At 47.5% G+C, this 17,777-nt stretch overlaps 1 protein-coding gene across 1 annotated transcript in view; it reads left to right on the top strand.

Annotated features, from left to right (window-relative positions):
* The window catches only part of dyrk2 (dual-specificity tyrosine-(Y)-phosphorylation regulated kinase 2), a 26,498-nt gene extending 12,182 nt beyond the window's left edge, over positions 1–14,316 (top strand). The window contains exon 3 of the mRNA XM_038986353.1: positions 12,089–14,316. Within this exon, the coding sequence (XP_038842281.1) occupies positions 12,089–13,699 (1,611 nt within the window). The 3' untranslated portion in view covers positions 13,700–14,316. The remainder of the gene's footprint in view (positions 1–12,088) is intronic.
* The last annotated feature ends 3,461 nt before the right edge of the window (positions 14,317–17,777 follow it).

Here is a 17,777-nt window from a genome sequence, read left to right as displayed (position 1 = left end):
CGGAGACTGACTGTCCCCTTAACCCAGAGGACTAGTACCAGCTCTGTCCTGTCTATGTTCCAGGGCAAGGAGACTAACTGCCCCCTTAACCCAGAGGACTAGTACCAGCTCTGTCCTGTCTGTGTTCCAGGGCAAGGAGACTGACTGTCCCCTAAACCTAGAGGACTAGTACCAGCTCTGTCCTGTCTGTGTTCCAGGGCAAGGAGACTGACTGTCCCCTAAACCCAGAGGACTGGTACCAGCTCTGTTCTGTCTATGTTCCAGGGCAAGGAGACTGACTGTCCCCTTAACCCAGAGGACTAGTACCAGCTCTGTCCTGTCTATGTTCCAGGGCAAGGAGACTGACTGTCCCCTTAACCCAGAGGACTAGTACCAGCTCTGTCCTGTCTATGTTCCAGGGCAAGGAGACTAACTGTCCCCTTAACCCAGAGGACTAGTACCAGCTCTGTCCTGTCTATGTTCCAGGGCAAAGAGACTGACTGTCCCCTTAACCCAGAGGACTGGTACCAGCTCTGTCCTGTCTATGTTCCAGGGCAAGGAGACTGACTGTCCCCTTAACCCAGAGGACTAGTACCAGCTCTGTCCTGTCTGTGTTCCAGGGCAAGGAGACTGACTGTCCCCTTAACCCAGAGGACTGGTACCAGCTCTGTCCTGTCTATGTTCCAGGGCAAGGAGACTGACTGTCCCCTTAACCCAGAGGACTAGTACCAGCTCTGTCCTGTCTATGTTCCAGGGCAAAGAGACTGACTGTCCCTTAACCCAGAGGACTGGTACCAGCTCTGTCCTGTCTATGTTCCAGGGCAAGGAGACTGACTGTCCCCTTAACCCAGAGGACTAGTACCAGCTCTGTCCTGTCTATGTTCCAGGGCAAGGAGACTGACTGTCCCCTTAACCCAGATTACTAGTTCCAGCTCTGTCCTGTCTATGTTCCAGGGCAAGGAGACTGACTGTCCCCTTAACCCAGAGGACTGGTACCAGCTCTGTCCTGTCTGTGTTCCAGGGCAAGGAGACTGACTGTCCCCTTAACCCAGAGGACTGGTACCAGCTCTGTCCTGTCTGTGTTCCAGGGCAAGGAGACTGACTGTCCCCTTAACCCAGAGGACTGGTACCAGCTCTGTCCTGTCTGTGTTCCAGGGCAAGGAGACTGACTGTCCCCTTAACCCAGAGGACTGGTACCAGCTCTGTCTATGTTCCAGGGCAAGGAGACTAACTGTCCCCTAAACCCAGAGGACTGGTACCAGCTCTGTCCTGTCTATGTTCCAGGGCAAGGAGACTAACTGTCCCCTTAACCCAGAGGACTGGTACCAGCTCTGTCCTGTCTATGTTCCAGGGCAAGTGTCCGAGTTAGAGACAGACAGACAGATGTACAACAAGCCGATGTGTTTCTTTAAAAGTAATTCCCTGTCACCGTGTGTATTGGTATCATAGCTACAGTACAGTTAGTAGGAGCTAGCGGGCTGTTTGTGTTACACGGTCCTCTCTCTATCCAGGGATCTGCCATCTGGGCCGAATAACAAGCAAATCCACCAGGGTCTGTTGAAGGAAAGACAAGCAGCAGAACCCTTGTTTACCCCTCATAATACAACAACACCACTAGGAGACCCGTCTGTTACTGTCCTCTGATACGTTCTGACCCGTCTGTTACTGTCCTCTGATACGTTGTGACCAGTCTCTGTTACTGTCCTCTGATACGTTGTGGTGAATTATCACACAGTAACCTCTAGGTGACCAGTCTCTGTTACTGTCCTCTGATACGCTGTGACCAGTCTCTGTTACTGTCCTCTGATACGTTGTGACCAGTCTCTGTTACTGTCCTCTGATACGTTGTGACCAGTCTCTGTTACTGTCTCTGATACGTTGTGACCAGTCTCTGTTACTGTCCTCTGATACGTTCTGACCGTCTCTTTACTGTCCTCTGATACGTTGTGACCAGTCTCTGTTACTGTCCTCTGATACGTTGTGACCAGTCTCTGTTACTGTCCTCTGATACGTTGTGACCAGTCTCTGTTACTGTCCTCTGATACGTTGTGACCAGTCTCTGTTACTGTCCTCTGATACGTTCTGACCCGTCTCTGTTACTGTCCTCTGATACGTTGTGACCAGTCTCTGTTACTGTCCTCTGATACGTTGTGACCAGTCTCTGTTAGTTCCTCTATACGTTGTGACCAGTCTCTGTTACTGTCCTCTGATACGTTGTGACCAGTCTCTGTTACTGTCCTCTGATACGTTGTGACCAGTCTCTGTTACTGTCCTCTGATACGTTGTGACCAGTCTCTGTTACTGTCCTCTGATACGTTGTGATGAATTATCACACAGTAACCTCTAGGTGACCAGTCTCTGTTACTGTCCTCTGATACGTTGTGACCAGTCTCTGTTACTGTCCTCTGATACGTTGTGACCAGTCTCTGTTACTGTCCTCTGATACGTTGTGACCAGTCTCTGTTACTGTCCTCTGATACGTTCTGACCCGTCTCTGTTACTGTCCTCTGATACGTTGTGCCAGTCTCTGTTACTGTCCTCTGATACGTTGTGACCAGTCTCTGTTACTGTCCTCTGATACGTTGTGACCAGTCTCTGTTACTGTCCTCTGATACGTTGTGACCAGTCTCTGTTACTGTCCTCTGATACGTTGTGACCAGTCTCTGTTACTGTCCTCTGATACGTTGTGACCAGTCTCTGTTACTGTCCTCTGATACGTTCTGACCCGTCTCTGTTACTGTCCTCTGATACGTTGTGACCAGTCTCTGTTACTGTCCTCTGATACGTTGTGACCAGTCTCTGTTACTGTCCTCTGATACGTTGTGACCCGTCTCTGTTACTGTCCTCTGATACGTTGTGACCAGTCTCTGTTACTGTCCTCTGATACGTTGTGGTGAATTATCACACAGTAACCTCTAGGTGACCAGTCTCTGTTACTGTCCTCTGATACGCTGTGACCAGTCTCTGTTACTGTCCTCTGATACGTTCTGACCAGTCTCTGTTACTGTCCTCTGATACGTTGTGACCCGTCTCTGTTACTGTCCTCTGATACGTTGTGACCAGTCTCTGTTACTGTCCTCTGATACGTTCTGACCCGTCTCTGTTACTGTCCTCTGATACGTTGTGACCAGTCTCTGTTACTGTCCTCTGATACGTTGTGACCAGTCTCTGTTACTGTCCTCTGATACGTTGTGACCAGTCTCTGTTACTGTCCTCTGATACGTTGTGACCAGTCTCTGTTACTGTCCTCTGATACTGTTCTGACCCGTCTCTGTTACTGTCTCTGATACGTTGTGACCAGTCTCTGTTACTGTCCTCTGATACGTTGTGACCAGTCTCTGTTACTGTCCTCTGATACGTGTGACCAGTCTCTGTTACTGTCCTCTGATACGTTGTGACCAGTCTCTGTTACTGTCCTCTGATACGTTGTGACCAGTCTCTGTTACTGTCCTCTGATACGTTGTGACCAGTCTCTGTTACTGTCCTCTGATACGTTGTTGAATTATCACACAGTAACCTCTAGGAGACCAGTCTCTGTTACTGTCCTCTGATACGTTGTGACCAGTCTCTGTTACTGTCCTCTGATACGTTGTGACCAGTCTCTGTTACTGTCCTCTGATACGTTGTGACCAGTCTCTGTTACTGTCCTCTGATACGTTCTGACCAGTCTCTGTTACTGTCCTCTGATACGTTGTGACCAGTCTCTGTTACTGTCCTCTGATACGTTGTGACCAGTCTGTTACTGTCCTCTGATACGTTCTGACCAGTCTCTCTGTTACTGTCCTCTGATACGTTGTGACCAGTCTCTGTTACTGTCCTCTGATACGTTGTGACCAGTCTGTTTACTGTCCTCTGAACGTTGTGATGAATTATCACACAGTAACTCTAGTGACCAGTCTCTGTTACTGTCCTCTGATACGTTGTGACCAGTCTGTTACTGTCCTCTGATACGTTGTGACCAGTCTCTGTTACTGTCCTCTGATACGTTGTGACCAGTCTCTGTTACTGTCCTCTGATACGTTGTGACCAGTCTCTGTTACTGTCCTCTGATACGTTGTGACCAGTCTCTGTTACTGTCCTCTGATACGTTGTGACCAGTCTCTGTTACTGTCCTCTGATACGTTGTGATGAATTATCACACAGTAACCTCTAGGTGACCAGTCTCTGTTACTGTCCTCTGATACGTTGTGACCAGTCTCTGTTACTGTCCTCTGATACGTTGTGACCAGTCTCTGTTACTGTCCTCTGATACGTTGTGACCAGTCTCTGTTACTGTCCTCTGATACGGTGCGACCCGTCTCTGTTACTGTCCTCTGATACGTTGTGACCAGTCTCTGTTACTGTCCTCTGATACGTTGTGACCAGTCTCTGTTACTGTCCTCTGATACGTTGTGACCAGTCTCTGTTACTGTCCTCTGATACGTTGTGACCAGTCTCTGTTACTGTCTCCGATACGTTGTCCAGTTCTGTTACTGTCCTCTGATACGGTGTGATGAATTATCACACAGTAACCTCTAGGTGACCAGTCTCTGTTACTGTCCTCTGATACGCTGTGACCAGTCTCTGTTACTGTCCTCTGATACGTTGTGACCAGTCTCTGTACTGTCTCTGATACGTTGTGACCAGTCTCTGTCTGACCTGGTAGTGGACTAGTCTGACCTGGTAGTGACTAGTCCTGACCTGGTAGTGACTAGTCTGACCTGGTAGTGACTAGTCTGACCTGGTAGTGACTAGTCTGACCTGGTAGTGACTAGTCTGACCTGGTAGTGACTAGTCTGACCTGGTAGTGACTAGTCTGATCTGGTAGTGAGTAGTCTGACCTGGTTGTGAGCTTCTAGTGACTAGTCTGACCTGGTAGTGACTAGTCTGACCTGGTAGTGACTAGTCTGACCTGGTAGTGACTAGTCTGACCTGGTAGTGACTAGTCTGACCTGGTAGTGACTAGTCTGACCTGGTAGTGACTAGTCTGACCTGGTAGTGACTAGTCTGACCTGGTAGTGACTAGTCTGACCTGGTAGTGACTAGTCTGACCTGGTAGTGACTAGTCTGACCTGGTAGTGACTAGCCTGACCTGGTAGTGACTAGTCTGACCTGGTAGTGACTAGTCTGACCTGGTAGTGACTAGTCTGACCTGGTAGTGACTAGTCTGGCCTGGTAGTGACTAGTCTGACCTGGTAGTGACTAGTCTGACCTGGTAGTGACTAGTCTGACCTGGTAGTGACTAGTCTGACCTGGTAGTGACTAGTCTGACCTGGTAGTGACTAGTCTGACCTGGTAGTGACTAGTGACCTGAGGACTAGGCTGACCTGGTAGTGAGTTTCTAGTGACTAGTCTGACCTGGTAGTGACTAGTCTGACCTGGTAGTGACTAGTCTGACCTGGTAGTGACTAGGCTGACCTGGTAGTGAGTTTCTAGTGACTAGGCTGACCTGGTAGTGACTAGTCTGGCCTGGTAGTGACTAGTCTGACCTGGTAGTGACTAGTCTGACCTGGAAGTGACTAGTCTGACCTGGAAGTGACTAGTCTGACCTGGTAGTGAGTTTCTAGTGACTAGTCTGACCTGGTAGTGAGTTTCTAGTGACTAGTCTGACCTGGTAGTGACTGGTCTGACCTGGTAGTGACTAGTCTGACCTGGTAGTGACTAGTCTGACCTGGTAGTGACTAGTCTGACCTGGTAGTGACTAGTCTGACCTGGTAGTGACTAGTCTGACCTGGTAGTGAGTAGTCTGACCTGGTAGTGAGTTTCTAGAGAGTAAGGGAGGGTATAGGGCTGGTCAGTAATGTTATGCAGAGTAAGGGAGGGTATAGGGCTGGTCAGTAATGTTATGCAGAGTAAGGGAGGGTATAGGGCTGGTCAGTAATGTTATGCAGAGTAAGGGAGGGTATAGGGCTGGACTGGTCAGTAATGTTATGCAGAGTAAGGGAGGGTATAGGGCTGGTCAGTAATGTTATGCAGAGTAAGGGAGGGTATAGGGCTGGACTGGTCAGTAATGTTATGCAGAGTAAGGGAGGGTATAGGGCTGGACTGGTCAGTAATGTTATGCAGAGTAAGGGAGGGTATAGGGCTGGTCAGTAATGTTATGCAGAGTAAGGGAGGGTATAGGGCTGGACTGGTCAGTAATGTTATGCAGAGTAAGGGAGGGTATAGGGCTGGTCAGTAATGTTATGCAGAGTAAGGGAGGGTATAGGGCTGGACTGGTCAGTAATGTTATGCAGAGTAAGGGAGGGTATAGGGCTGGACTGGTCAGTAATGTTATGCAGAGTAAGGGAGGGTATAGGGCTGGACTGGTCAGTAATGTTATGCAGAGTAAGGGAGGGTATAGGGCTGGACTGGTCAGTAATGTTATGCAGAGTAAGGGAGGGTATAGACTGGTCAGTAATGTTATGCAGAGTAAGGGAGGGTATAGGGCTGGTCAGTAATGTTATGCAGAGTAAGGGAGGGTATAGGGCTGGTCTGGTCAGTAATGTTATGCAGAGTAAGGGAGGGTATAGGGCTGGACTGGTCAGTAATGTTATGCAGAGTAAGGGAGGGTATAGGGCTGGTCAGTAATGTTATGCAGAGTAAGGGAGGGTATAGGGCTGGACTGGTCAGTAATGTTATGCAGAGTAAGGGAGGGTATAGGGCTGGACTGGTCAGTAATGTTATGCAGAGTAAGGGGGGGTATAGGGCTGGTCAGTAATGTTATGCAGAGTAAGGGAGGGTATAGGGCTGGTCAGTAATGTTATGCAGAGTAAGGGAGGGTATAGGGCTGGACTGGTCAGTTATGTTATACAGAGTAAGGGAGGGTATAGGGCTGGGCTGGTCAGTAATGTTATGCAGAGTAAGGGAGGGTATAGGGCTGGTCAGTAATGTTATGCAGAGTAAGGGAGGGTATAGGGCTGGACTGGTCAGTAATGTTATGCAGAGTAAGGGAGGGTATAGGGCTGGTCAGTAATGTTATGCAGAGTATGGGAGGGTATAGGGCTGGACTGGTCAGTAATGTTATGCAGAGTAAGGGAGGGTATAGGGCTGGTCAGTAATGTTATGCAGAGTAAGGGAGGGTATAGGGCTGGTCAGTAATGTTATGCAGAGTAAGGGAGGGTATAGGGCTGGTCAGTAATGTTATGCAGAGTAAGGGAGGGTATAGGGCTGGACTGGTCAGTAATGTTATGCAGAGTAAGGGAGGGTATAGGGCTGGACTGGTCAGTAATGTTATGCAGAGTAAGGGAGGGTATAGGGCTGGTCAGTAATGTTATGCAGAGTATGGGAGGGTATAGGGCTGGACTGGTCAGTAATGTTATGCAGAGTAATGGAGGGTAGTGGGCTGGACTGGTCAGTAATGTTATGCAGAGTAAGGGAGGGTATAGGGCTGGACTGGTCAGTAATGTTATGCAGAGTAAGGGAGGGTATAGGGCTGGACTGGTCAGTAATGTTATGCAGAGTAAGGGAGGGTATAGGGCTGGACTGGTCAGTAATGTTATGCAGAGTAAGGGAGGGTATAGGGCTGGACAGTAATGTTATACAGAGTAAGGGAGGGTATAGGGCTGGGCTGGTCAGTAATGTTATACAGAGTAAGGGAGGGTATAGGGCTGGTCAGTAATGTTATGCAGAGTAAGGGAGGGTATAGGGCTGGGCTGGTCAGTAATGTTATGCAGAGTAAGGGAGGGTATAGGGCTGGTCAGTAATGTTATGCAGAGTAAGGGAGGGTATAGGGCTGGACTGGTCAGTAATGTTATGCAGAGTAAGGGAGGGTATAGGGCTGGTCAGTAATGTTATGCAGAGTAAGGGAGGGTATAGGGCTGGTCAGTAATGTTATGCAGAGTAAGGGAGGGTATAGGGCTGGACTGGTCAGTAATGTTATGCAGAGTAAGGGAGGGGACTGGTCAGTAATGTTATGTAAGGGAGTAAGGGAGGGTATAGGGCTGGACTGGTCAGTAATGTTATGCAGAGTAAGGGAGGGTATAGGGCTGGTCAGTAATGTTATGCAGAGTAAGGGAGGGTATAGGGCTGGACTGGTCAGTAATGTTATACAGAGTAAGGGAGGGTATAGGGCTGGGCTGGTCAGTAATGTTATGCAGAGTAAGGGAGGGTATAGGGCTGGACTGGTCAGTAATGTTATGCAGAGTAAGGGAGGGTATAGGGCTGGACTGGTCAGTAATGTTATGCAGAGTAAGGGAGGGTATAGGGCTGGTCAGTAATGTTATGCAGAGTAAGGGAGGGTATAGGGCTGGACTGGTCAGTAATGTTATGCAGAGTAAGGGAGGGTATAGGGCTGGACTGGTCAGTTATGTTATACAGAGTAAGGGAGGGTATAGGGCTGGGCTGGTCAGTAATGTTATGCAGAGTAAGGGAGGGTATAGGGCTGGGCTGGTCAGTAATGTTATGCAGAGTAAGGGAGGGTATAGGGCTGGACTGGTCAGTAATGTTATGCAGAGTAAGGGAGGGTATAGGGCTGGTCAGTAATGTTATGCAGAGTATGGGAGGGTATAGGGCTGGACTGGTCAGTAATGTTATGCAGAGTAATGGAGGGTATAGGGCTGGACTGGTCAGTAATGTTATGCAGAGTAAGGGAGGGTATAGGGCTGGACTGGTCAGTAATGTTATGCAGAGTAAGGGAGGGTATAGGGCTGGACTGGTCAGTAATGTTATGCAGAGTAAGGGAGGGTATAGGGCTGGACAGTAATGTTATGCAGAGTAAGGGAGGGTATAGGGCTGGACTGGTCAGTAATGTTATGCAGAGTAAGGGAGGGTATAGGGCTGGGCTGGTCAGTAATGTTATACAGAGAATGGGAGGGTATAGGGCTGGTCAGTAATGTTATGCAGAGTAAGGGAGGGTATAGGGCTGGACTGGTCAGTAATGTTATGCAGAGTAAGGGAGGGTATAGGGCTGGACTGGTCAGTAGTGTTATGCAGAGTAAGGGAGGGTATAGGGCTGGACTGGTCAGTAATGTTATGCAGAGTGAGGGAGGATATATGGCCTGGCAGCGAGCAGCAGTCAGTACTTCTAACTGAGGAGGTGAACACTCACTAAGAGACAGCCGAGGCCCCATGGGAGCTGATCCCTTGAATCCTGTTGAGTCTGGAAATCCAGTTTGTTCACCATTATGTCCTATTTCACAATCCTCCTGCAGCACACACACACACACACACACACACACACACACACACACACGCTCACACATACACGCTCACACACACACGCTCACACACACACGCTCACACACACACTCTTGATAGGCTCTATGTCGAGCACTGTCTTTTCTGTTGATTTGGTCCAGAGCAGAGTAGGACGGGGAGTGAGAGAGTCCCCCTTTGTCTTCTGTTGTCTCCTCCCCCATTCCTTTATCAGCTGGACTAGTATAGTAACACAGCTCTCCCTACAGCTTCCTTCTTCCTGGTTCCTTTATCAGCTGGACTAGTATAGTAACACAGCTCTCCCTACAGCTTCCTTCTTCCTGGTTCCTTTATCAGCTGGACTAGTATAGTAACACAGCTCTCCCTACAGCTTCCTTCTTCCTGGTTCCTTTATCAGCTGGACTAGTATATTAACACAGCTATCCCTACAGCTTCCTTCTTCCTGGTTCCTTTATCAGCTGGACTAGTATAGTAACACAGCTCTCCCTACAGCTTCCTTCTTCCTGGTTCCTTTATCAGCTGGACTAGTATAGTAACACAACTCTCCCTACAGCTTCCTTCTTCCTGGTTCCTTTATCAGCTGGACTAGTATAGTAACACAACTCTCCCTACAGCTTCCTTCTTCCTGGTTCCTTTATCAGCTTACTTATCAATACTTCCTGTCAGTGGTAGTTGGATTATATCTAGAAACACATCTAAAACCAGGTGTTCCAGTCAGTGGTAGTTGGATTATATCTAGAAACACATCTAAAACCAGGTGTTCCTGTCAGTGGTAGTTGGATTATATCTAGAAACACATCTAAAACCAGGTGTTCCTGTCAGTGGTAGTTGGATTATATCTAGAAACACATCTAAGACCAGGTGTTCCAGTCAGTGGTAGTTGGATTATATCTAGAAACACATCTAAACCTAACCAGGTGTTCCAGTCAGTGGTGGTTGGATGATATCTAGAAACAGTGGTAGTTGGATTATATCTAGAAACAGTGGTAGTTGGATTATATCTAGAAACACATCTAAAACCAGGTGTTCCTGTCAGTGGTAGTTGGATTATATCTAGAAACACATCTAAGACCAGGTGTTCCAGTCAGTGGTAGTTGGATTATATCTAGAAACACATCTAAGACCAGGTGTTCCAGTCAGTGGTAGTTGGATTATATCTAGAAACACATCTAAAACCAGGTGTTCCTGTCAGTGGTAGCTGGATTATATCTAGAAACACATCTAAAACCAGGTGTTCCAGTCAGTGGTACCTGGATTATATCTAGAAACACATCTAAAACCAGGTGTTCCTGTCAGTGGTAGCTGGATTATATCTAGAAACACATCTAAAACCAGGTGTTCCTGTCAGTGGTAGCTGGATTATATCTAGAAACACATCTAAAACCAGGTGTTCCAGTCAGTGGTAGCTGGATTATATCTAGAAACACATCTAAAACCAGGTGTTCCTGTCAGTGGTAGCTGGATTATATCTAGAAACACATCTAAAACCAGGTGTTCCAGTCAGTGGTAGTTGGATTATATCTAGAAACACATCTAAAACCAGGTGTTCCAGTCAGTGGTAGCTGGATTATATCTAGAAACACATCTAAAACCAGGTGTTCCAGTCAGTGGTAGCTGGATTATATCTAGAAACACATCTAAGACCAGGTGTTCCAGTCAGTGGTAGCTGGGTTATATCTAGAAACACATCTAAAACCAGGTGTTCCAGTCAGTGGTAGCTGGATTATATCTAGAAACACATCTAAAACCAGGTGTTCCTGTCAGTGGTAGCTGGATTATATCTAGAAACACATCTAAGACCAGGTGTTCCTGTCAGTGGTAGTTGGATTATATCTAGAAACACATATAAAACCAGGTGTTCCAGTCAGTGGTAGCTGGATTATATCTAGAAACACATCTAAAACCAGGTGTTCCAGTCAGTGGTAGCTGGATTATATCTAGAAACACATCTAAGACCAGGTGTTCCAGTCAGTGGTAGCTGGGTTATATCTAGAAACACATCTAAAACCAGGTGTTCCAGTCAGTGGTAGCTGGATTATATCTAGAAACACATCTAAAACCAGGTGTTCCAGTCAGTGGTAGCTGGATTATATCTAGAAACACATCTAAGACCAGGTGTTCCTGTCAGTGGTAGCTGGATTATATCTAGAAACACATCTAAAACCAGGTGTTCCAGTCAGTGGTAGCTGGATTATATCTAGAAACACATCTAAAACCAGGTGTTCCAGTCAGTGGTAGTTGGATTATATCTAGAAACACATCTAAAACCAGGTGTTCCCGTCAGTGGTAGTTGGATTATATCTAGAAACACATCTAAAACCAGGTGTTCCTGTCAGTGGTAGTTGGATTATATCTAGAAACACATCTAAAACCAGGTGTTCCAGTCAGTGGTAGTTGGATTATATCTAGAAACACATCTAAAACCTAACCAGGTGTTCCTGTCAGTGGTAGCTGGATTATATCTAGAAACACATCTAAGACCAGGTGTTCCAGTCAGTGGTAGCTGGATTATATCTAGAAACACATCTAAAACCAGGTGTTCCTGTCAGTGGTAGCTGGATTATATCTAGAAACACATCTAAAACCAGGTGTTCCTGTCAGTGGTAGCTGGATTATATCTAGAAACACATCTAAGACCAGGTGTTCCTGTCAGTGGTAGCTGGATTATATCTAGAAACACATCTAAAACCAGGTGTTCCTGTCAGTGGTAGCTGGATTATATCTAGAAGCAGTGGTAGCTGGATTATATCTAGAAACACACCTTTTTGTTGGTTGGAGATTCAGACAAATAATGTACTGTTTTAAACCCCATGAAATGTCCTGTGTCTTTTAGAATCCAGAATTGACGTGCTCGACTCAATAGTTCCTCAACGTATTTGGGTGCAGGGTTCAAAGGACACATCAACTGTTCTGTCCGTTGTTTTCAGATGGATCTTTTCCTGTTGATGCTGCTGCTGATTCTAATGTCTTGTTCCGTCTCTCTGATCTCTTCCAGGTTGGAGGCAATAAGCACACCATGAGTGACCACACGCACGTGGGAAACCACCAACAGATCCACGTTCAACAGCTGTTTGAGGAGAACAGCAACAAACGGACAGTGTTGACTGCACAGCCCAATGGGTTGACCTCTGTGGGCCGGGCAGGGCTACCGCTGCCTGACCGACAGCAGCCCGACATCACCACTACCACGGCCCAGTGTCGGCAGGGCAGCTCAGCTTCCCTCAAGTCCACCGACAGCAAGCCTCAGCCGGCCACCCTGACCCCGGAGCAGGCCATGAAGCAGTTCATGCCCAAGCTGACGGCCTTCGAGCACCATGAGATCTTCAGCTACCCAGAGGTGTATTTCGCTGGCCCCAACGCCAAGAAGAGGCCGGGGGTGATCGGGGGGTCCAACAACGGAGGCTACGATGACGATCAGGGCTCCTACATCCAGGTGCCCCACGACCACGTCTCCTACCGCTACGAGGTTCTCAAGGTGATCGGCAAGGGCAGTTTCGGTCAGGTGGTGAAGGCCTACGACCACAAGGCCCACTGCCATGTGGCGCTGAAGATGGTGAGGAATGAGAAGAGGTTCCACCGCCAGGCGGCGGAGGAGATCCGGATCCTGGAGCACCTGAGGAAGCAGGACAAAGACTCCACCATGAACGTGATCCACATGCTGGAGAACTTCACATTCCGTAACCACATCTGCATGACCTTTGAACTCCTCAGCATGAACCTCTACGAGCTCATCAAGAAGAACAAGTTCCAGGGCTTCAGCTTGCCGCTCGTCAGGAAGTTCGCCCACTCTATCCTGCAGTGTCTGGACTCGCTGCACAAGAACCGGATCATCCACTGTGACCTGAAGCCAGAGAACATTCTCCTGAAGCAGCAGGGACGCAGCGGGATCAAGGTCATCGACTTTGGCTCCAGCTGCTACGAGCACCAGCGGGTTTACACCTACATCCAGTCTCGTTTCTACAGAGCTCCCGAGGTCATCCTGGGGTCACGCTATGGGATGCCTATTGACATGTGGAGCCTGGGCTGTATCTTGGCAGAGTTGCTCACCGGGTACCCTCTGGTGCCGGGAGAAGACGAAGGGGATCAGCTGGCATGCGTCATCGAGCTGCTGGGCATGCCCTCGCAGAAACTTCTGGACTCTTCCAAGAGAGCCAAGAACTTTGTGAGCTCCAAGGGTTACCCCCGGTACTGCGCGGTGACGACCCTGCCGGACGGCTCGGTGGTGCTGAACGGGGGGCGCTCCCGCCGGGGCAAGCTGAGGGGACCGCCGGGGAGCAAGGAGTGGGTGACGGCCTTGAAGGGCTGCGATGACCCTCTGTTCCTGGACTTCATCAAGCAGTGTCTGGAGTGGGACCCTGCCGTGCGCATGACCCCCAGCCAGGCCCTCAGGCACCCCTGGCTCAGGAGGCGCTTGCCCAAACCTCCCACGGGGGACAAAACGGCGGTGAAGCGTATCACCGACGGGGGCTCTGGTGCTATCACGTCAATCTCCAAATTACCCCCCACCTCGGGCTCCACCTCCAAGATAAGGACTAACCTGGCACAAATGACGGACGCTAACGGGAACATCCAACAGAGGACAGTGTTGCCAAAACTAGTCAGTTGAAGGAACTGTAAACAACGCTAGTTCGTCGTCTAATCTAGGATATCTCTTTCTTACTGGTTTTGGTTTGTTTTTTAAATGGAGAGATGATTGTGTTTCTATCTCTGAGAGCAAAAACAACCGGGGAAGCCGAACAGTACTAGTCACAGTACTAGTCACAGTACTAGTCACAGTACTAGTCACAGTACTAGTCACAGTACTCAACAGTGTGGTTTTTAGACAGAGGGGTTTATTCAGCGTTATTATTCACTGCATCATTGTTTAGCAGCTCTGTAGCAGCTTTTATCTAAATATAAACAAGACAACAACATGAAAGTGGTCATCATGAAGGGAACAATGCTTTTAGGTGTTTAGTCTCAGGTCTGGGTGCTATGATGGGGCTGGTGGCTACCGTTCACACAATCTGGCCCAAGCAGAGATGAATAACCTGGGCATGATAGTGGAGAATAACAGAATGGGTGGCTGGCCACGATAAACACATGTCGATAACTAACTCATATCAGACAGTCTGAAGATATTTAGGTTCTGCTTCTCTACCGTGTCTCATTGATATTGTGACATTAAATAGCTGTGAGAAAGGTGTTTTTTTTAATAAGATAATAGTATGATGAGGGGAGAGGAGAGGAGGGGAGAGGAGAGAAGAAGGGAGGGGGGAGCGGAGGGAGAGGAAGGGAGGGGAGAGGAGAGGAGAAGGGGGAGAGGAGGGAGAGGAGAGGGGGGAGAGGAGAGAAGAAGGGAGGGGGGGAGCGGAGGGAGAGGAAGGGAGGGGAGAGGAGAGGAGAAGGGGGAGAGGAGGGAGAGGAGAGGGGGGAGAGGAGAGGAATGGCATCTATCAAAATATGAGCTGTTGTAAGTTATAAGGTGCTATTCCTTGGTACAGCTGCTGTGAACTGTATATCCTCACAGCAAAACAATGGTGCTTTTTATTGGACAATGGATGTATAGAGGATTTTGGAGCAAAAATGTGTACTTTGTTTTGTTCTAGCAGATCATTGGATGATTAGAAACTACATGTGCTGAGGCAGAGTAGAGATGAGGTGAAGTGGCTTTGAATATTATAATGTCCTCATCAGCGAGGACTGTGTCTGTGTTGAAGGACTGTGTCTGTGTTGAAGGACTGTGTCTGTGTCTGTGTTGAAGGACTGTGGATATTATGATGTCCTCATCAGAGAGGACTGTGTCTGTGTTGAAGGACTGTGGATATTATGATGTCCTCATCAGAGAGGACTGTGTCTGTGTTGAAGGACTGTGGATATTATGATGTCCTCATCAGAGAGGACTGTGTCTGTGTTGAAGGACTGTGGATATTATGATGTCCTCATCAGAGAGGACTGTGTCTGTGTTGAAGGACTGTGGATATTATGATGTCCTCATCAGAGAGGACTGTGTCTGTGTTGAAGGACTGTGGATATTATGATGTCCTCATCAGAGAGGACTGTGTCTGTGTTGAAGGACTGATCTAGGGTCAGGCTGGGTAGGTAGGTAGGGGGTGCATATACTTGAATAGAAGGATGTTCTTCAGAGTCTGGGGTTGTCTCAGTAATACTCCGGGTTGTAGTGAAAGTCAGTTAGTGTTATAACACGTGGTTATAAAGCACTCTGATGAATCAGGACTTAAGGTTGACTCGTGTAGCTTTTTGAATTGCTTAGCTTCTACCATGTTGACTGTTGCAACTGTAGAGTAGGAGTTTTATTTTCAGTTGATCGTTTCTTGAATATTTTCAGTAGTGAACCAATTATGTGTCTCTGGCCAGAGTGTAAATTCCTAAAACGCTTGTTCCCTTGCACAGCCAAAAAAGTGTTCACAAATCTCCCTTACTTTATGTGGAAAAACCTTTAAAACACAATCCTAAACCTAGTAATGAACATTTCCCCAAATGTGTTGGACCTAAAGTATTTGACAAAGGTTTTATTAGTTCACCATAATCAGACAGACTTCTTTAAAGCTTTGTCAAAGTTTTACTTATTTATTTCACATTTTAAAAAATATTGTCAAATAAAAGAGGCCATCTGAACGATATTAAAGTGAACATAGGGCTGAATAGAACAGAATGTGGTGCTGTTGTCTGGTCGGTCGGTCGGTCGGTCGGTAACCACGGAGTGACTGATGACCTAATGCACAAGAACTCTATGGGATCCTATCAGACTGTCACTGTGTGGATACTTGGAGGCTCCAGGACACGGAGGACAAGTCTCTGTTTGATTGGAGCTCACTACTTCTACTCTACAGAACAGGCGTGGCTGGCTGGGGATTGGATGGACGACCTGGTGACCTCATCAGGTCAGGGAGAATAGCCCGGCCAATGGCGCCCCAGTGGGCGTCGCCTCACCTGCCCCGCTGATGATTGGTTCAGTGCCTGCCAGGGCCAGCTGCACACTGCTCAGTAGCCCCGCCCCCTTTGGAACCCACTGCCACCTGCTGATTGGAGAACGTCAGTGGGGAGGGGCAGGACAGGGGGCCGGGTCACAACGTTCTTTTGACTTTTTATTGTAGTTGTTTTGTGGATTGACAGTCGGGAGGAATTGTGCCCTTAGGTTGAATACAATGTGCCTTTGGTTATCAATGCCATTCATTTAGTAACCCAAGACCAGTAACATAATGACATCATCCCCCCTACACCCACCTACAGCACATCTCCCCTGAACATACATCCATTTCACAGATGTTTGAAATGTTTACAGTCATTTTCATGGATGTTTTCTTCAAGCAATGCCCAAAGACAGTCTTCCTGGCTGAACCTCTGACGTGGTAGCGAGGAGGAAGCCAAGCGGCCGCACAATGACAAGTATTACACGGGATACATCCTAAATGGCACCCTATTCCCTATATAGTGCACTACTTTTGATAGGGCCCTGGTCAAAAGTAGTGCACTATATAGGGAATAGAGTGCCATGTGGGCAGCAGCCGTGCAGTTTGGAGACAGAGCTTCAGTCCTGTGGGATGACTAACTCTCTCACCTGGAAACACCCTTTGCCAACAGGGAACGCTTCGTAAGAAGCAATCACCTTATGCTCTGAAAAGGGTTGAGGAACTGGTAGCCTCTGTCTTGTCTTAACATCGAAACAATTCAAGGGGTTATAGCTGTTTGCTTCATTTAATTACTCCTGAAGAGAAGGACAAAAATACATTTTAATCATTACCTCAGACTGTTGTGATAGATATATCTTCTTGTTGTGATTTGAATAATCCAGGGCATTTGGTTACATACCAAAGTGCATTCCTTTCTACGTTTGTGGCTATGAGGAAATGAAGCCAGTGGATTTGTTCTCTTATTTTTCTGAGTAAAAATAAGGCACTCCAACCACTTTTGGTCATTCAAGGGCCATATCTATCTATCTATCTATCTATCTATCTATCTCTCTCTCTCTCTCTCTCTCTCTCTCTCTCTCTCTCTCTCTCTCTCTCTCTCTCTCTCTCTCTCTCTCTCTCTCTCTCTCTCTCTCTCTCTCTCTCTCTCTCTCTCTCTCTCTCTCTCTCTCTCTCTCTCTCTCTCTCTCTCTCTCTCTCTCTCTCTCTCTCTCTCTCTCTCTCTCTCTCTCTCTCTCTCTCTCTCTCTCTCTCTCTCTCTCTATCTATCTATCTATCTATCTATCTATCTATCTATCTGGAGAATGCTTTTATTACACCAGCTGTTCTGTCTGAATGGCGTAGCTCAACTCTAAACCTCTGTGTGCTCGACATGGTTGGATGTAGCCTCTTTTCAGTGCAGTGTCAACTGTCCTATCACAATCTACAGTCTATAGTCGATGTGTCAGTCAGCCCAATGTGCTACTCCACGGTAAGGTAACATAGCTGTGGCAGAATCAAGCATTTGGCTATATCGTAAATGTTTTGAAAATGAATTTTAAAATAATAATTTTTTGCTACTTGTAAGAATTTTAAGTCTTTACTGTCTCGAGAGTTCTACTACACAACCTTTAGTAGACTGTCTCGAGAGTTCTACTACACAACTTTTAGAAGACTGTCTCGAGAGTTCTACTACACAACTTTTAGTAGACTGTCTCGAGAGTTCTACTACACAACTTTTAGTAGACTGTCTCGAGAGTTCTACTACACAACTTTTAGTAGACTGTCTCGAGA

Source organism: Salvelinus namaycush, unplaced genomic scaffold (assembly GCF_016432855.1).
Source record: "Salvelinus namaycush isolate Seneca unplaced genomic scaffold, SaNama_1.0 Scaffold458, whole genome shotgun sequence".
Classification (NCBI taxonomy): domain Eukaryota; kingdom Metazoa; phylum Chordata; class Actinopteri; order Salmoniformes; family Salmonidae; genus Salvelinus; species Salvelinus namaycush.
The sequence above is the reverse complement of the archived record's forward strand: the minus strand, read 5'-3'. Positions and strand labels throughout refer to the sequence as shown.